The 20,875-nt window shown below is 43.6% G+C and overlaps 1 protein-coding gene across 2 annotated transcripts in view; it reads right to left on the bottom strand.

Annotated features, from left to right (window-relative positions):
• The window catches only part of CTNNA1 (catenin alpha 1), a 121,895-nt gene that overhangs the window by 90,336 nt on the left and 10,684 nt on the right, over positions 1-20,875 (bottom strand). For both annotated transcript variants that reach the window (XM_054217677.1, XM_054217676.1), the window contains exons 2-6: positions 14,761-14,867; positions 11,812-12,007; positions 5,023-5,189; positions 4,087-4,206; positions 1,758-2,024 (exon numbers count right to left, since the gene is read on the bottom strand). In XM_054217677.1, the coding sequence (XP_054073652.1) occupies positions 1,758-2,024; positions 4,087-4,206; positions 5,023-5,189; positions 11,812-12,007; positions 14,761-14,865 (855 nt within the window). In that variant the 5' untranslated portion in view covers positions 14,866-14,867. The remainder of the gene's footprint in view (positions 1-1,757; positions 2,025-4,086; positions 4,207-5,022; positions 5,190-11,811; positions 12,008-14,760; positions 14,868-20,875) is intronic.

Genomic DNA, 20,875 nt, shown 5'->3' with positions numbered 1-20,875 from the left:
TTGAAACATGTGCTTTCACAATGAGTTTGTATGCAGCTAACTACAACATCAAAGTCCCCGCCATTGCTTCTCCCGCCAGCCAGCACATTTCGTGTCCCTACAGAGTAACCACGCAGCCTTTGCTGTGGGATTAGAACATGGCCCGTGTTCTCCAACACGCTCCTCATTTTCCCCTCAAACTTTTAGCCGTGCAGATAATACAATGGTAGGATGCCATAACTGCACCCTCAGAGAAAGTGATTATCTTGTTATCTTCCGGTAGCCATTTAATATTTTACCCTCACAGTAAAGCCACTGGAATATTTGGGGGTGTGCGTGCGCAAAGCCTGTATTACAAGAGCGCAGTAATACTCAAACCTTAGCAGGAAATGAAGTGCGGTGATAACATCTGCCAAGGACCTGAACACATTTGTTTTGTCACTCTCCCTTGGCAGGAATGAGAAGACAAAGCTACGGCACACAAGGCGCATTGAAGCTGGCCTGCTGAACAAGCCCTACTGCTATTAGTGAGCCTCACAAAGCAGAACTAGAAGTTCAAAAGCTCCACGTGAATGGCAACGCTCAAAAAAAGTCTCTGGCCATATATATATTAGAGAGTTCATACAGTAAAATATGGCCATATATCAGAAATCACATTAAATGGATTGAGCTAGATTAGCCAATCCATGAACCCGAACCGAATTGCTTCTTCAATTCTACGTACCCCAGTCAGCCCTTAACACTGGGTGCTGCCACAGGACCTGCCTTCCCCTGCCACAGACACCTGCTCGAACCTGCAGTCCCTTGGGTGCCAACCTGAGGCACACTCTGCAGATTTACGTATCTCAACGTACAGCTGATGGAATTTAAGAAAAGCAGACTTAAAACTGAAATCAGAGTCACAATGATCAAGAAAACCATGCCATCCTCTTGTTACCCAGGAGATCACCTAGAAAGGCTTCACACTGAGCACAGGGAGAACTCAAGCAGTACTTTATCCTGGTAAAAGAAACATGGCAGAAGGAGTAACGCAGGGGAGGAACAAAATTGGTAAGAGCAAAAAGGAGGTGGTGAGCGCTATCTGGCAAAACCAAAAGTATTAAACACCTCTTGAGTGATGGCTTTGCAATATTAAATAAAGTTAGTGCCAAGGTGTTTAAAATTCAGAGGCTGAATCAGTGGCAGGCACAGAATACTGGCTTCAAAAGGAAGGTGCTCTCAGTAAAGACGCGTGGCTATCCTCAGTAACTTACTGCATGCAAGACAAAGAGAACGAAAGATCAGCACAACACATCAGTGTGAAATGACTTCATTCCCCACCAAAGATCCCATTAAACTTCCCACTTCATGTTCCTCTCAACAGGTAATTTGGGCAATTCCAAATACATTATTCACTTTCAATAAGTCATTTGTGTCACCTACAAGAATACATTACATAAATATATTATGAGATAATCAATTTCAAATAAACCAAGGGCTTACATCTAATGTAGCAGTAGGCTAACTGCTATTTCTGAGCTAGTTTAACTTGACAGCCTTCAATCACCAAGAACTGCATATATAACTTTCTATATTCCATCAATCCTAGTTTGGAAAAAGACTTTTTTAAAAATGAAAGCCTACTTTACCTGGGAGCTGCTGTATTTCAGTAGAAAATGATCTTTCGGGCAATATAAATAAAAGCAGGCTGTTGCTAGTAAACCAGGTGAACGAACACAAGAGCTAGAGTTACCACCTTTTTTTTTTTTTTTTTTAAATGTAAAGTGTTCAAAACTTACATCAAAGTTGTTCAGAGCATAAGCCAGCTCTCCACCTCCACCCTGCTGCTGGGCAGCATCATCTGATGCGGTTGCTTGAGCTGCATTCGAGATGCCCGTGACCGCCTGCTGAAGCTGTTTGTAGATCAAGTCCCTGTTGGCTTTGTAAGCGGCTACATCAGGGTGCTGCAGACAGGCCTGGGATGCCGTATAAAGAATGGGAACATTCTTCTGCAGAATTCCTCTGGCCGCAGCCATTTGATCACGGTGACCCACATCTTTCAATTCCTATTAGGAAAATTAAAGGAAAAAAAAAAAGCATTTGAGAACATTCCCCACATTTAACATCCATACACTGTCTCGCTGCGTCTTCAAAGACAGGCAGGTTCTTGGCCCGGTATGCTCAGATCTAATTATCTCCTGATTGAACATCCCTATTCTTAAGGGCTCAACTAATTTCAAAACACAACAGCTTCATAGAGACAAAAAAAAAAAAGTATTGTTGGGCAAATCACAACTCTGCGATTCAAAATCTGAGGTTGGATTTTTCCTCCTCTCCATAGCAGAGGAGCAGCATTTTGAAAGCTGGTGACACCCGTAAATCAGGAGGACACACATGTTTCTCCCCACTCCTTCCAGTGTCCATCACATCTAAAAAAAAAAAAAATCACAAAGAAACCTAAATCCTCAAACCAGAATACCTTACATTTTTATGTAACTTAAGAATCAAGCTAATTTTTAACGATCAAATGAACAAGAGGCTTCCCTTGCAATACTGTCTTGCACAGGAAGAGCAAGATCTTCTTTAATTTAAACTCCAAGACTCACAACCAGAGTGTTTTCTTTAATCACACCTAGAAGATGGAGTTTACTATCCTCAAGAGACTTAGATACTTAATTTTAGAAGAACAAGTGTATCATCTCATTCAACTTGTTGCTCTTCTCCAATGAGATGAAATTAATCCAATGACTGTAATTACCACTAATTTAAGATTAGCAAGCGAGTCCATCCGTCTTTTCCCAAACACTCGCTACTGCAGTTCTCTAAAGCACCATCACCTCTGTTTTGGAATAGAAGCACCACGATTAGATAAAGCTTCTGTGTCCAGCACAAGCAGCAAGTTTATAAAAGGAAGAACGAACACAGTTATTAGCAGTATCATAATTTTAACGTTACCTCTTAAATCTAACAAAGAGGTGATGAAAATGAAGAAGAGGACTGCCTTACTGAGAAAAGGAGGAAAAAAAAATAATCTGACAGGCTCTTCAAAATGAATGGGTAATAAGCGACCTCTGCAAGATACACGTGAAGCAGGGAGGGCACTCCAAGCAGGCTTACAGATTTAGTACAACCACTTCCCATAGTGCGGAACAATCCATCACAAAGCAGTTTAAGAACGTTTATTGCATTGCCATCACAACCCTACTCCCATTTACTGCAATCAGATTTTAGATACATAACCAACTGGCAATCCATTTTAGGCTATATCCAGTTTCTTTTCAAAGATGAATCCGTGCAAAAAAAACCAAAAAAAAAAACTGCAAGCAGTGTCAGAGGTGCACAAGCAGTTTTGGTTTGTACACATCAGCAGAACAAACAAACAAAAAATGCTCTACAAGAATTACCCTATTTGTGATAAACGGGACTGCCCACACCTCTGCTTTCTTTTGAAAACTTACCTACACGAGAATGAGTCACAGCAGTGCTGTTGAGCAAAACAAATTTTACATACAATTTAAGGTTAAGCACAAGCTATCTAAACACAGAACACATGCAGAACAAACAGGATTGTAAATCCCTTCTCAAATGGGCATGTCACTGCAGGACGCACCAGTACTGCCACTCATATTCTTGGAAAGAGCCGTAATTCCAGGCCCAGCCATGACTTTCGCTCCCTGTTTAAATGGACAGGTTCAGTCTGTCTGCGCAAACCACAAAGGCAGAGGGGTCTAGCGGTCAGTGCACCAGGCACCCAGTCACATCTCAATTCTCCTTCCTTACCCACACCCGCATGCTTCAAAACGGGCAGTGCGAGTCTCGGGAAGCAGCAGTTCATTAAGGTACTACAGCATCAACATAAACAAACGCTGCTAGAACAAATTCCGTCAGAAGCAGTACACTACAGCAGAGCAGACTTTCTGCTTACCAGGCAGGCTCAAATTTCCTAAACACACTGGAGTGCAAGTACTCAGCAATAAAAATAAAGTAAAAAAAAAAAAAAAGAAAAAATTAAGAAAGCAGTATTAGCATCAATGGGAACTGTTCAAGAGCAGCAAGGCTACCTTATTTTTTAATTTTGAAAAAAGAAAAAGAAATAATATACAGAAGAAAGAGCTGCTGTCACTGTACCTGTTGCCTTTTGGCTGCCATTATGTTAAGCTTGTCCACTTCTGGTTTGAGGGCTTTGTACTGGATACCCAAATCCTGCTCCGTGCCAGCATTTCTTAGTTTCAAGATACCTTCTTCCACCTAAAAGACATATTTTTCCAAGTAATATAGTCCACAGTTCAGGAAGTGATTCAGAACGTACTTCACAGCAGACAGAGAAAGCAATCTTCCTCTGCCCCTTTTTATTTTTTGGGGAGAGATGCTTCAAAGGCTAATAGTACTCAAGGCTTAGCTACTTCTTCAGAGTCACCAGCTACCTGGGACAGCCAAGTACACATGTTTGAAAGCGCGTGAAGGAGCCCAGGGCCGTCGGAGGCCCTGCCCTGGCAGAGCTCTGCCCGGCAGAGGTGTGGCAATGGCCGAAGGACACAAGGAGAGTCCTCAAAGCCCTGTTGTAAAAGCGGTCCCGGTAGCGAATCTCATTTCATTTCAGATTCTGTACAAACCAACCACCCACCCTCTTGCTCGTGGGAAGAAAAGGCTTCCTCAAATATTCCACATTCATTTTATTTAGTCTACCAAAGCTACTCATCCCTAGTAGCTACAAGGGAGTACTGGTAATAAGAAAGCCAAATTACTTTTTCCTTAAGATGAAAAAAGCTGGTTACAACCTGCAGTTGCAGACCTTAGCGCATCTAGTTTCAACACTAAAAGTTCAGAATAAAGTGCAACATGGTGTCAAAAGCTACTGACAACGAGTTTAAAAACAAGTGACAAACATCCATTGCGCATGTTTCGCTCAGAGGAAAAACCTTAAAAACCTCCCTGCTCCAGAAGCCAGCTGCCGACAGCGCACACACCGGGGTCAGCACACACGCATGAGACAAAGCCGCCTGACGGAGCACGCCTGGCGTGCCAGGCACGGCAAAGTCAATCCCGGCAAAGAACCACACTTACGACTTTGAGTTGAACAAGCAGCTTGTAGACATCTGCCATGTCAGCCAAAATCAGGAGCCGGGTAACGGCAGAGAGGAGGGCGCGCGCCGCTCGCACCATGTTCCCGCGTTTCACGGAAGAGCAGGGGTCATCTGCAAACTCCCCCGAAGCGCTCTTCATCAAGTCACCTGCACAGGGGAGAAGATGGTCCCACTTTAACATCACACCGCATTTCTTAAGGGGCTGTAAGGATTCCTGCGCAGGCCAGTTTAAGTCTTGAAAACAAAATGAATTCGTTTAAATAGAGCCAACAATTAAGATTGCATGTAGCTACCTCCAAGTATGGTCACCACAGGGTATCAGGGTAGAGGGGCTTGTGCAGGCAGGAAGGGCCGTGAAATAACACTTTGGTCCTTATTTCCAATTGCACGGGTGTTTTAACGTGCCAGAATCCTCTGGAGAGGCAAATTCAGCATGCCTCCACTATTACATGCGGGACCGCAGTTATTTCACAAACTACAATGCTTTCAAAGCTTAAGCAAAAGCTTTGATTTGTGTGCGTGTAGGAGTTAAGCAGAGAGCAGCAGAAAGTACTGTAAACACTCAGGGAAACGCCACAGCTCATGGGACTGTAAACAACTCGGAGCGATGACCTGGCTGGATGTGCCCTGGTTTGCATTCAAAGCAAGGCACCGCTTCGTAAAACGCTTCAACGTTTCATAGCCTGTGGGTCTGCATCTGGTGCAGGAGGAAAGAATTTGGGTTTCAGATGGTAACAATGCAATTGGTTAACTATGAAAAGCAAAGGCCACTCTACACAGCTAGAGAAATTCCTCCAGAAGGCATTCGGAAAGCATAAAAGTAATGTCTGCGTATAGTCAAGAGGAGTAAATTTTGGATTTCTCCCCGCCCTTTCTGGGGCAGCATTTTGTTTCAAGTACCACAATTCCTACACAGCAGCAAGTTTTGGAATCCGCATTATTTTTCTTGGATCTCTTCAAATTTCAGAAGCATTTGGTGAAAGATGCCAGGTACTCAAGGCCAAAGATTTGTGGGCAGCTGGAGATGACCAGAAAGCAGAACAGTGTTGTAACTAACTGCTGTGATGGAGGCTTCTCAAACCTGGATGAAAATGTCTCCATATGGCCAAATGCCGAAACAAAAATAGCACATCTCAGATGAGAACTGAACCTCAAATAGTGCTTCACAAAGTGAAAACCGACAGTGACTCCATCGAGCCCGCTACCAAATGGGGCTGGGCAAGATTTGCACCGCAATCTCCAGACGATGCGGTAGCATCGTCCTGCCAACAGCTCGTCTGCTCCAACAGCCAGACCATCAGCGCAGCGTATCCCCAGTGCAGGAAGTGTTTCAGTTTTATTTTAACTATTTACTTTTTTTTTTTTTTTTTAAACTACTCAAAAATACCTACAACTGGAGAGCCTGGGGTTAACCATCCACTTACTTATCATCAAGCACTGAATATCTTGCCCTGGAAGAGTTTCTAGCAGCCAAGTGCTCTACACCTTCATAGCTAAATACAGCCCAAACACAGCTGCCAGCCTGTCCAAGCAACTACATCAAGATACTCAATTTTGTTCAAATGCTCCCTCCTATGTAACACCCTTCCATCATCTTAAATATTACGACTAAGAGTGGCATACAACATTTTAAGGAAAAAAAAAAAAAATAAAATGCTACTTCAGTATTGTGACACATGAAAAAAGCTTCTGCCCAAGCACAGACCAGCTATAAATATCAATCTAAAGCTTACCCAACTTTTTGAGGAACACAACTCATTATTTTAACAAGTGTTAAGAGCCTCCAGATTTCCAGATGGGTGAAAGATGATGCATCTCCAATGCTGAAAAACTGCAACCAGCCATGAGATTGTAAAAGCCCTACATAGCTGACATGACCTTTTCTTTATTCCTTCTGGAACAGGCTAATAATAGTGAAACTGATGTCACCAGCGCAAGTATGAAATCTATTAACAATCTCAGGATTTAAGGATATATGCCAGAACCAAAATTCACTACAAATATTTCCTCCTTTATTTACTTTTTATATAAAACTCCCACACTTCCAACTCCCAAGAGAAGAATGCTGTTTTCATTTATTTCCTACTTAAAACAACTTAGAGAGCTGGCCACTCGCCCCATCTGAATCTCAGAAATTGCTAACAAGGTTACAACCCAAAATTATCCCCTACCCATCTCAAATTGCAACCTTACAAGCCAGTCCTGAAATAAAATGCTATTCCTTCCTTCCTTCCAGACTACTCTTACAAAGAAAAAGCAACACGGGGTAGTTATTTTAGCTAGATTCAACGGGTAAGAGGGAGCTCTGCCCTGGCCTAAGTATGCAGTTACGGCATTACGTGTGCACATTAGCAGTTCAAATTGGATCCAGCGTAATCTTCTCATTTTCAAATTTGAGCCAGAGGTAACATTGCAAGTTTGAAAGCAGGATTTCAAGAGTTAAAAGAAATATATACTGCAGAAGAGTCAGACTTTGAGACTCAGATTATACAGCTGGTACGAATTCTTATGAGTAATCTGTTTTTCCAATATAACCTTAGATTTTCACCAGATATTACAAGGGAAAGATAATAAAAAAGAGTTGAGAAAAGAAGAGGCAATGGTAGCCATACTATGATCTTGTCAATAAAGCACTAAGAATTCAATTAAATCTAATGGAACAAAGCCCATTTCAGAAATAGTAAGATTTTCGTCCATCAAAAGAAAAATTACCATTTTCTAGTCTCATTCCCACCATGCCCACAGGGTCTGACAGCACTTTCAGACAGCACTATTAATCCTCCTCAGCAGCGCGGTACATGATGACCATGACAGAGAGGGCTTGCTTTATACAAACAGAGAGAACGGGAAAGCGGTGGAGGAGACAGGCAAGGCAAGGAAGACCGAGGACGCACACAGGCACTGATGCTTCCCTTCTGAGCTAGAAATTCGTGCCCACACATCACCTCGTACCCTTCCAGTTCAAAGCCTGTCTCCAGGCTGCTTTGCCGGCAGTATTAGAAACACAAGGAATGCCACCAGGCCATCTCCCTGCCTGCTCGTAAGAGCGTATCACAGTTCCCTAGAGGCTGCCTATTCCCCATCAAATGAAGGCAAGCATGGAATCAGAGCTTCAAGACTTTACTATTCTGGATACTGAAGTCCCATCCTACCACAAATACCACCTTCAATGTCCACCATGAGTGTCACAACAGGCTGACGTTGCTTTCTACTATAAAGGACAAGGCCCCGTATCTCCTTTTGCCTTATTAACATGGGTGTTAATACTTATGCCAACAAAAGCTTCTGTTAATTCCTTAATCTTGTGTTCAATTAAATCCATATACTGCCTACAACACTCCTCCTACAGTTTGCCAAGAGCCGTCTTAGAGCTCCCTTCAGTTACGGCTTTTCAAAGATCTCCAGTTCTTGGCTGGAGGATTACTTCTAATACAAGTGGTACACTCCTAAAACATTTTTCTTGCAGGAAAACAGCCGAGAACTCTTTGCACCCTTCCAAGAAATTAAGCTAACTGGTCACAACAGAATTGTAAAGCTGAGTTTTCCAAGAAGAATTCAGAGTTTATCTTCAAGTTATTCCACAACTGGCCTCCTCCTGTTCCTTGGAAATCCTTAAGCCATGCATGCTGTGTGAAGTACAGTTGAAAAAACTTTACACTCTTTCATAATTTGCCCCCCTGTTTGGTTTTGGAGAAAGCTTCACTCAGGAACACAGGGTGGAAGGACACCATGCTGAATTAGTAGGTCCACTCCCCTGCATTTACAACCATGAACCTTATCAAAGGCCACAGGATTCCCAAGACCATTCATCCATTCTCTTACTTCAAACCCTATGCACAGGCTTAAGCTTTTTAATTTTAAGCTTTAATTTTTGATCTTTTATGTAAAATTACCATAGGAAGAAACACAACAGTAAGAGCATAGCTAATTCCCTGGATCCTCACGCTAGCATACAGATATACAGAGGCAGTGAACTACGGTCCTCAGAACTCCAGGAAAACAGGAATAGCCCGGTCAGCCAGCCTAACCCAAAAAATGTCCTTCTCGGTCCCAGAGTTTGCAACTTGTCCCAGTGCCACACACCTGGGCAAGAAACCGGTTCAGTTCCAAAACGCCCCGCACCAGGACCAGAACAGCTGACAGTCAGTCTGCAATGCTTTGTAAGAAGGGAAGACCCTACAAAGAGCTCACAGTGAGAGGAGTAAGACTGGGCAAGACCAATATTGTCCCTTCTATTACCCAGCAAAATTCCAAAGGCAGAAATTAAGGTAATAAACACTGTGAGGATGCTGAAATCCAAGACATTCATGTCAGATGTTTTCCCAGTACTAAGTCTTTTCTATAACCGCAGCAGGATCCATTCTGAAAAACACTTTGGTTCTTGGTCTCCACTATTCCAATCAAAGTTTTATTTTAAGAAGTTTCACTACTTTAGAAGTCAAAAACCCAAAGCTTTAAAGGGCCAAGAATCTTAGTTTAGGATATTTCACGAACTTGTTTAATATTTAAAGCAAGCTGTAATTTATTCTTCCACTGTAAAAATCAGGAGGACTTTGAAGATCCACTTATATTGATTTAGTATGTAGCCACACTATCATTCATTCTAAATAGCTCTTTTCACTTCTTTGTTTTTACCCCCAACAAATGGGATTTTATGAACAAGCGTGCTCACTAAAATCATGTACCCTCTCAATCTTCTTCTTGCTAGGCTAAAAAAAAAATATTTTAATTTTCTCTGATGAGACAAGTTATCTATTGTCCTAATCATCTTCATAACCTCTGTCTACATTCATTCATCTTTTTTTATTATGGTAACTAAACCACTCCCTATCTAAATAGAGGCATTATTAATTCTATTTTCCTGTCTTCTGCTGAAGACAAATTGTGCTATACATCCATAACCCCACTGCTGCCGTCAGACACAGATGCTGCCAGTTCACAATCACCCCACTGCTGACCGCGACACCCAGATCTCCTCTCCCCTTTTGCCCCCCATCGCACAAGGCAGAGAAAGCACACGCACAGGCTTTGCATTACGCTCCCCTCATTTCTCCAGTTCAAAAATTCAACTGGTCCACCACAATACTGGAAGCACTTCTGAAGCGCACGGACTGTATATAAACACGTATGTCAAGAGTTTCTTATCTCCTTGCTGCTATTAGCACTACTGAGAACTGCAGTCCTCCCCGGGGCATTGGCAGCAATAAGCCTTCCCTCTGTTGCATCTCATTTTTCACCATTTGCTTCTAATTTCCTCAAAGGTTTGTTTGCTTTTTAATTTCCTTACGAAGCGCTGCTCTGCTAAACCTGCCTGAACACTGGCGTGATGACGGGCACAGGCTTTTATCCCTGGCCGTGCTGCCCCAGCAGCCCCAGCCCCGCTGCGACTGCGTCCCCACAAACAGCAGCGGGCACCATTCAGGCCAATCACTCAAGTCTAATCATCACCCACCCAGGTTCAGAAAACAGATTATCTTCTCCGTGCACCAGATTTCAGGCAAGCTGCAAGCAGTAAAAAGGGAGGAAGACGTGAGATGACATTAAGGTGGGAAGTTATTTCACTCCAGCACCTCTCAGCTATGAACTCCACCTTTTCTGTCAAGGATCAACAGAGCAGGGAGGTTTTGGCATCAAGGAGTCTCAAAATCAAGCAGGGACCAAGAAACAAGTGAAAGGGTCAAACTGAAGGTTTTTATAGCAGTCTCTCCTTCCCACCAGCTTCCCTACAAATTCAGCTAATGGAACTTCCCAATCCCGAGGACTGGGTACAGGTCCCTCGCTCACCAATATCTCCAAGAGTCATTTGAAGGTACTCACAGCTGAGCTCTGACTCGCGATCCTGAGCAGCAATCAAGCAAGGACCAGGAATTAAAGGCTTCAAGACAAAGGAGTGTCTCTTGCTGCTGTTTGTTGTTGTTAAATTAAGCCAACTCAATTAGCCCCTTATACTGCAGCCTTCTTATGTTGATCTTTCCTTGGTCCGTCAACCAGGCTCATCCAGAACTTAGAACCGTTTTCAACTAATACTTCATCACTATGCAACTTCAGCTACAAACAAGTAATTAATGCTAATGAGTTTTCCCTTTTTTTTTTTTTTTTTGCAGCAGCCACCACCATTAATACCAGTTGACTGGGTTTCACTGAAGCATAGAAAAGGCTCATGACTGGAAGAATGATAAATGATTTATGAGCAACAATATTTACTAGTGCATATTTTAGAGTAAGCGAGCTCCATAGGCTTTTCTTGCAGGTCTTCTCCAAGAAAGTAAAAAAGAAAATGATAAAAATCAACACTAGATGTGGAGGAGGAAGCTTGGAATAGTTAATCAAGGTCCTCGCATTCTGTTTGTTCCTATTTACATTTCGCATATTTGAGACACCCGGCTCTGTCAAGTCAACGCTCAGCTCTTCCTCCTACAATGCTGTTTTGTATACATTCAAATATTGGCGAAGTTATTGACATATTTGAGACATAGCTCCATTACTTCCAGGGGAAGTTTACTTTTTAGCCTAAACTGACTTTTAAATGCTCTTCAAAGGATCAGCCTTTTTGCTTCTCTTCTCAGTCGCTACTTGGGGCACCCAATTTCCAGATCTGCCCACTTCACCTCATTCCTCAAGGAAGCCAGCAAGACAAACCGAGAATCTACGCAAGTGGAGAGGCACAGAATCCTTAGAAACAGCAGCAAAAGGGAGAAGGGCAACAGGAACGGTTCTGCTTCCTCTGAAAAACCGTGGTTTTAGAAGCTACCAGCTACACAGCTCTTACCTTGCTTACGAACATCTTCCACAGCCGCCACTAGCTCCTCTTTAAGGAACTGGCTCTCTTTCGCAATTTTGTCTCCTTTCTCCAGGAAATTCTCTGTTGCTTGTTCAACTGAAGCAGCCAGAACATGAGCCTTTTTAGAACGCCCTCGCTTTTTATTAGAGGGGCCCTTGTTGCTAGTGTTAACCAGGGTTGTTACCTAAAGGCACAGATGGAGGGGGGAAAAAAAAAAAACCATGAAAAAAAATTAGAAGTTTATCCATTTGACAGCAAGGCCGTGTGTATTTTTTTCTAAACAGCATAGCGCTAATACCTACACCATTGCCAGCTCCAAAGGTTAAACTCACTAACAAGTGTTTTTCACGTCTCTTTAAACATTACCATGCTTCTTGATGAGCATTATAAATTCAGCTGAACTGCTTAGAGATTTTTCTTATCAGCAGCAGACCTGAAAATTTGATTTTAAGAATTGAGATCTACTTGTATTTTTGATAAATCGCAATCTCAGTAACAGGCCAGAGCTATTTGGTGTAACATAAAAAGAAACCAAGTTGAGGATAATTAGTTTGGGACAGCTCTCCAGGCATAAAAGACCCCCCAAATAAGGTTGAAGCCATTATCTACAGAAATCTAGTAACACAGTATCTTTTCAGTCCAAAACAGTACTACAGCCAATGGCCTAAATGCAGAGCAAGACTTCCTAGAGCTCATTATCACAGAATCATAGAATCGTTGAGGTTGGAAGGGACCTTTAAGATCATCGAGTCCAACCTTTAGCCTACCCTGACAAGAGCCACTTCTAAACCATGTCCCTAAGTGCCCCATCTACCCTTTTTTTAAACACCTCCAGGGATGGTGAATCCACCACCTCCCTGGGCAGCCTATTCCAATGTTTAATAACCCTTTCAGTGAAAAAATGTTTCCTAATATCTAACCTAAACCTCCCCTGACGTAACTTGAACCCGTTTCCCCTCGTCCTATCACTTGTCACCAGGGAGAAGAGGTCAGCCCCCATCTCTCCACAACCTCCTTTCAGGTAGTTGTAGAGGGTGATAAGGTCTCCCCTCAGCCTCCTCTTCTCCAGGCTAAACAACCCCAGCTCCCTCAGTCGTTCTTCATAAGGTTTGTCCTCCAGATCCCTCACCAGCTTTGTAGCCCTTCTCTGGACACGCTCCAACACCTCAATGTCCCTCTTGTAGCGAGGGGCCCAAAACTGAACGCAGTACTCAAGGTGGGTTTCTCTAAAACAACCAAAACTGAGCTCTCACAACCCAAGTTTTATGTTTCAGAATGAAAAACTGCTAGGGGCTGGTCACCAGCGGCCAGATGACCACCAGGTACTCTCTTAGCTCAGGATCAGGATCCATCCCCTTCAATCAAACACAGACAGATGTGATAAAACCCACGCATGCTTTTCCATTTGCTTTTTTTCCCACCCCCCCTTTCCTTTTTGTTAAGTCTAGGAAAATACATACAAAGCTACTTCATGGGGACATCAAATTACATCACTAAAAATATTCCTACTCTGGGAAGCCCAAGGGCTGCTGACATAAAGGTCCTCAGAGCTGAATCCATTTTCTCAGTAGGTTGATTCAGAGAGGGAAAGCCATCAGTTGGGAATAGCGCTGACGATTAATGGGGAGCGTTTGTATTGGGCAGCCTCATAAAGAACAATTTGCAACAAGGCAACTTACTCTGCTTTCCTCTCTGTATTTTGCCAGTCACATCATTCACAAAATTTGGGACTGCCAGTACAGCCTATTGTGCTACTTGACAAATAAGTTATAGGCACTCAACTTGGACAAAAAGGTCCTAGAAACAAGTTTGCTCAGTTAAGTTTACCAAATTAGGACAATTTCTCCTAAGGAAATTCTCTTAATCCATCAGTAACTCCAGTTAAAAACCTAAATAGTAGATCATCCAACTGCCCACGTGGACATCTGTTGGGAACAAAAGGGGGGTTGCTTCAGAGACAGCAGCCTGGTGATTAAAGGGATGTTAATAATGAAAGGAGAATTTGATTGTTGAAGTTCATGCTTAGCAGGAGTTGCGTATTTCATATTTCAGAAAAACAATGCTAAAGAAGATGAGTTAACTGTCCGCAGTGCACCTTTTCCTCCAGACCTCTGACAAAGTCTCTTCCAAGAATCTCCAAAATGCCCAAGACACATAGCCCACATTTAGAGGACTTACTCTGGCTTTCCTATATTCTTCAGTGCATTTCACTGGGCAACACATACCATGTGAAATAAGCTTTTATTCACAAAGCCAGCATAAAGCGTAGGCAGAAATTAAAAGAAAGTATGCATATCTTGTAAAAGATATACTGAATCAGCAACAAATGCCATAAAAGCATACTTCAGTGGAACTCAGTTAGGAAGGGTCAGCAATCCACATACTACACAAGATTGTCGTAGACGGGTTGCAAACATCCCCCACCACACACTTCACCCTCTACCTGAACCTCCTTCCAAAGGGAACTCGAAACACAAGTCATCTCAAAGAACAAACCTGCGAGACCCTACTTCTGGCAAGCACTAAGGGCTTCATTGCAAGGGATTTTTGTCGTTCCCGAATACCAGTTTCTACATGATTCATGGCATAGCTTTTTTAAGACTCAGCAAATAAGCAGCATACCACCCAAAATCCAGGCACAAAACAGCACAGCAGCAGCAGAGCATTAGTTACTAACATGCATTTCTGCACTTCTAAGTGAAATACCGTGTCTTATCAGGTGCTGAAGAAGCAGAGTCTCTCTAGACTCATGCCTAATAACGATAAAACTGAGCAAAGAAATTACTTGTACACTTTTTTTCCATCTTTAGTTTTATAGTGTTTTTACTTCTGGAGTCTAAGCTTTAATAGTTGCTTCATTGGAATAATACATCAAAACATGTAATCATCCTTATGAAAGTTTTTTTGCCCCCTCCCCTTTTTTTTTTTTTCTCCTACCTGTGTAACAAGAGGCTCAAGTAGTCTTTCAACCGCCAGTGTTCTGATCTCCAAGCTTTTGGGGTCCCATTTGAAGTTAACGTTGCCTGCAGTAACAGCAGTCATTTCTAGAAGAAGGAAAAGAGCTACATGAATACATTTTTGTTAGTTATTAATGCTGTTGCAATGTATTTTAAAAATAAATTCAAATGCAAGCTATTAAACACACAACAGGTCCATTTGGTGTAAGTTAAGGTTAATATTGTCTCCGGAAGCATCAGGTTTGATTCAACTGGTGACAGTTCAAAAAAATGCTTGTTATGACAATATACAGACATTACCTTTATGTTTTGGTTCAGAAAATAAAAACAAACAAAACCACACCAAAACCTATTCAAAAGCCACAATATTTTATCAGAGGAATGACAAGATAGGCAGTCTTTGCTCTACTCATCAGTGGTCCCCAAGCACTGAAAAAGGGACTTACAGGTAATGCGAGCACTTTACCCACAAAGCTGGAGGCGAAGCAAAGAACCTCTTCCCGATTTCTGCTGCCTGCCTCCAGGGCTGGCTGGCTGGTGCCCCCAGCCCGGCTTTGAGACACAGTCTGAGGTCTTGGGGGAGCAGAAAGGGACTCCTTGACTTCAACAGCACCAGAAAGCTGCCCGTTTTCTCCATGAGGCACTACCCCAAATGCTTTGTCAAACGAGGAGCCAGGTTCTAACTCAACTGATTCAACCTACCCGCTCATCCAATTCACCTTTTGTAAGTACAAAGGTAAAATAGTGAATATAAGCTTTATAAAGCCAGAAAATCCAGTTGGTTCACATTTAACAGCTTACATATCTACTACACTTCCCCTTAACATTTACATAGGAGGGAAAAAGCAGATTTGCATGAAGAGATCTGTTAAAGCTGTCACTGAGCCGCTCCTTCCCGTTACAGTTTTATATCGACATCCCAATGGAACAGCAAATATGGTTATGGGAAAAGTTTAGTGAAACTACTAAAATAGTTCTGCTTCTGAAACCAGTAGTCTAAAAAAAATAAAAATAATGAACACTGTGATGCTGTACTGCACAAAGGAATAACCAGAACCATAATTTCAGGAAAAAATAGATTTAAACTATTTGCAGGTCCATAAAACTAGTTCATACCACTTTAGACTTAATAGATTCCAGCTCTTCCTGCTTTGGGTTGTCGTCACAATTCAAGATTAGACTAAACCGACGGTTGTAGCTTCATATTTTTAAAAAAGTCAGGAAGAGAAACACATTTCCAAAGTCTACTTCCATCTCTTTTCCTAAGCAGCTACTGTTGAAGTGGTTTTAAAAGCTTATTAGCTGATATTTTTAAATCTTGCTCTGGACAGGGCATTGCCTGCATAGCATCTCAGCAGACAGATTGCTCTGACAGCACCAGATGTCCCCGAGCTGCCAGACGAGTACAACGTCCCATTATTTTTAAGAAGCAGGAGGCAAGGCACTAATTTTGGTAACCAACCGTGTTTACAACACGTACCAACAACTAACCGTTTTATACCGACGCTGACAGTCAAACATACAGAAACAGCAGAGACGTGGCTGCTTGTTTGCCATTGAAGAATAAAATCTCTGGGGCTCTCGAGCAGCTCAGCCTGAGAGGGCATAAGGAACCCGGGGCTTCACTAATATCACCTGGCTTCAGCCAACAGCACCTTCATGGCAGGCTGAGCCCGAGACATGACCTAGGCTTTCCCACGCTATAGACACGATACAATAGATTAAGTACTCACTACACTGCTGAAAACACGTCTTTGCCCTGAAAAGCCTACACGCCGTCATACACTGAAGTACAGCTTTGCAAGGTGCGAAGCAGGAACGGTCACCTAACCTGCATTCAGCTTTCCACTTACGCCCACGCTCCAAGTGCCCACACTGCTGGAGAGCAAAAGAACTTAAAAAGCTGAAAAGCTTAAAAAAAAAACAAAACACCAAACCAACCCAAGACGGATCCATGGTAGCATGCATAACATTTCTGACAGTTTAAATTTAAAAAGCTCGAAGGTGGGGATGAAGGGTCCCAGCTCCTGCAGCAGAAGGCACACCAGCCTGCAGCTTGAGACCCCCAGTGAGCTGGCTGCAGAAGGGTGGAGGACGGCCACCTCCTCTTCCTCACCTTACCTCTAACACTTACCATAGAATGGTTTAGATTGGAAGGGACCTTAAAGCCCAGCCAGTGCCACCCCCTGCCCTGGGCAGGGACACCTCCCACCAGCCCAGGTTGCTCCAAGCCCCGTCCAACCTGGTCTTGAACCCCCTTGATGGGGCAGCCACAGCTTCTCTGGGCAACCTGGGCCAGGGGCTCACCACCTTCAGAGTGAAAAATTTCTTCCTAATATCTAATCTAAATCTACCCTCTTCCTTATCACTAAGTCCTGTGAAATCACTAACTATCCTTCTCTCCTAATAACCCCCCCACCTTTTTTTTTTTTTTTTTTTTGCTGGTCCAGCTTTGCACTGGCTTATGCCACAGCCCAGACGCTGGCAAAGGCCAAGCCGTGAAAAGCCCTTCAGCCCCATTAAGTAACATCCTACCCTCAACAAGGAATTTCACCGTTTTATTCCCTCCTGATTAGCTCAGCGTGAATGCTTCCTACGTAAGAAGCCAAGAAAAGTATGCTGAAAGCCTTTATGGATTCTGAGAAACACACCCAGGGCTCTGTAAAGCCCATTAGGCTTCTAGGTAAAAGCTGCTTCTATATATTTAATGCTGTTATTGCCTCTTGCAGAAACAAAGTGCAGGACGAGGTAACCATGAGAAGGTACATTAATTGTATTAGTAGAATAATGAAGTCAAGTCATCTGAAAACACATTACTACGATAGCTCACGAACTGGCCAAAAGTAATGGTCCGTAAAACCACTTACTATGAACTTTATTGAAATTTATCTAAAAAGTATAGGTTGATATCAAATACACTGCTTCATCAATGACTTGGATATCAATTGTGCACTGTAGTAAATATGTTTATTTGATTAAACACTTGTGAAGAATACAGGGAGAGGCTACAGCTTACAAACGCCTGCGTGAATGGTGTGGGTTTAGGGGATAAAAGGACAACTGACAGGGCTGCACTCCTGACACGAGATCCCTCTGATTCTCTGGAACCTCTCCTGTCCTTGTGTCTGCTCAAGCTCTTGCCTCACTGAATTCAAATATAGTAAGAGGTAGTAAACCACGTCAGAGGATATTGCAGCAGAGTGCTTAATTGTTGGCTCTTCGAGAGCACACAAGGATTCCCACGACGCCTGCAATAACTGCGGCATCTCATAAAGAAAGAGGACATCCTCTGGAAGATGGACCCAACCGCAGGCCAGCCTAGCGCTGGTTTCTGCCAGCTGGGATGCCCCAGCCGATATGGAAACAGGTTCTCCACACCACAGACCTACCATGCACAGGACATGCAGCAGCGCACACACTCAAAATGGGAATTTCAAGGACAAAGCAGCATAAGAGAGCAAGCATCACCGAATCCGAAGTGCTGGAATATATAGAAAGACACCGCCACACAAGGAGTTGTGGTGCCCAGCCTGTGGTTTCATAAGCAGTAGAAAAGCTGCTTAAAAACCAATGTTCCTCCTCCCACACCCTCCTAGGAACTCATTCCCATCTTCACATCACACCCCCTCTGTACTGGCACAGCCTTCCCCACGGCTGAGTGATTAACCAGATGGGGAAGAACTGATTTGGCTGGAGGGAGAGAAATCCATTTTTGCAGGGTGGGCTGAGATCCCCATCTGGTTCACCGTGCCACCACAGATACCACTGCGAGCGGAACCGGCGATGGCAAAAGGAGATGGCTACGTCAGCTGGCACTGTTGGCAAAGCCCTTCAAGTGGAAACATGGGGCAAAGTTGGATGTCACAGCTGAGTTGAATCAGGTGCCACTGAAAACAGCATCAAGCTGCAGAGAGCAGGAACAGCTCCCGGTACATCTAATGCTCAGACACACGAAGCCCCAACCTTAAACCACGCTCACAGCCCAGCATGTTAACTGTAAACCCTTCAGGTTATTACACTGGTCATGATGGCGCCCATTATTGTCGTAGATGGTTCAAGAGTAATGCAATTATATCTTAATGGGCTGTAGTGCACTTGCTAGGACATGAGGGCAGAGGAAAGAATGAGAGTTTAAAGAGGCCGCTTTCAGAGCTCCTGTTCCTGCAACGAGCAGCTCTGCAAGCAGAGCCATCCCAGGCCAACCTGCCCCTGCTTTCCAGAAAGAATCAAGACCTCATCAAGTGCTAAAGCTTAGGAACAGGTTTCCGTTCTGCTTCACACTACTTCAAGCGAACGCTGCTGCAGTCCTACTGCTCCCTTCCGTGCCACAAGCCTGCCTCCAATGGGCACCCACACTGGCCCACACCTGCAGCGAGCCACTTCAGGGGGCTAAAACGGCCTCAGAATAAGCCAATAACTACAAAAATTACCTTGTGCTGAAAGAGGAGGTGATACCGCACAGGGAAGAGGACAGGACCGAGATGAGCTCTGCCACTGAATTGCACCCCAAGGCAGGTCCCAGCCCTGCTCGGGAGAGGCGAGGGCACAGCCCTGAGCAGAAGGACACACTGAACTGCTGGGGCTGCGTTTACATCCCACATGGAACGAACTGGCTGCCGCGAACACACTGAGGTTGATATGCGTACAGGGCTCTTTCCAAAAGCCACAATTAAAGGTTGTAGTGTTTTCAAAAACTGGTAATTCAAGGTTTTAAGAATAACTTCAGATACCTACTTCCAGAATACTGGCATGCAAATAATTTCTAGACTTTGGCAAGCATAGGAATGCAGCTCCGCGGCTTCTTTGCCGAAGTGTCCTGAAGGCAAGCGAGGCTTTTCAAAAAGCCCATGAAGGAGCACTATTTCAACAGTGAGCTCTGCACACCAACAGAATCACGGAAAGGCCTAGCACTCATGGTCCTGTTTTTCCAGGTTGCACTCCCACACGCAGCCAAAGGCAGTGCCGGCTGTATCTCAGGGACCACCGAGCTAAAACGTTCAACCTGCTCTGTACCAGGAGATCCCCCTGCACCAGGGCAAGTCTCCCTTGGTTACTCAGTGGAAGATCTAACTGCCCTTCTCCTGTGCTGCAACTTAAGTCCCACCACCTTGTGCTACCTGAAGAGTCTTTTACGTGCCATCTTCTAACAGTCTTCAAATTTTAACTATCCTGATAGCCTGCTTTCTAAAAAGCTTTTAACTACACTCACCGTTCTCTTCTGCTTTTTCTTAGGGAAGAGGGTATTCAAACAGTGGTCTCACTTGCACAGCAGGGGGGCTCACCTGGGCCAAGCACAACAGACCGCATGCCGAACTCAAGCATTACGTTACCCAGAAAACCTAACAAAAGAGTACGGTACAAGAACATTTTATACCTGGGAGGACATTCTCCATTTTAATGCCCTTTCTGCTGCCCACCTAAGCTGTTCCTCATTTTATGCAGCTGACTGTGCCCCGGCACAGTAATATGTACTTGATTGCATTATTTTGCAGCTTATTTCTTTCTCTCCTATTTCTTTACATAGTCACAGTCATTTTGAATGATAATCCTGTCCTCTACCATGCTTGCAGGCTGGCTTTGGATATTCTGTGCAATGTAATGAGAATAGCCTTTATACCATCACCCAAGTCACCAGCACAGAACATGGTGGGATTCATGACACAATGACCCAGCTTCATCTTCCAGACAGAAAGTGAACCAGCTTCCATGTTCCCGAGGGAATCCTTCTCGTTTTGTTTAGTTTGTTACCCAAGTACCTAACCCATGTGATAACCAGCAGGGATCCCTTACCCCTGCTGAAGGTGGAGGACAAGACAGAGCAGATAAAGATCTGCGGGAACTGGGTATCTAACATACACTGTTAAGACAAAACTTATGAACCTTTTTGGTTTGAAAAAGGTGCACTTCATATTAAACCCAGCTCACATGCAGGGGTTTCATCATGCCCCACTGACAGTTCAGAACTGTTTTCCACACAGCTAAGAGTACCCAGAAAAAAAGAAAGATGTTTCATTCTTTCCTCTTTCCCCTCACAGCCTCAGGGGAAATGAACATGTCTGCCCCCTTCCACAAATAAAGCACCGCTCCTCTCAGCG

The sequence above is a fragment of the Rissa tridactyla genome, chromosome 11 (assembly GCF_028500815.1).
Source record: "Rissa tridactyla isolate bRisTri1 chromosome 11, bRisTri1.patW.cur.20221130, whole genome shotgun sequence".
NCBI lineage: Eukaryota > Metazoa > Chordata > Aves > Charadriiformes > Laridae > Rissa > Rissa tridactyla.
Note: the sequence above shows the minus strand (reverse complement) of the source record. Positions and strands in the feature narration are given on the sequence as shown.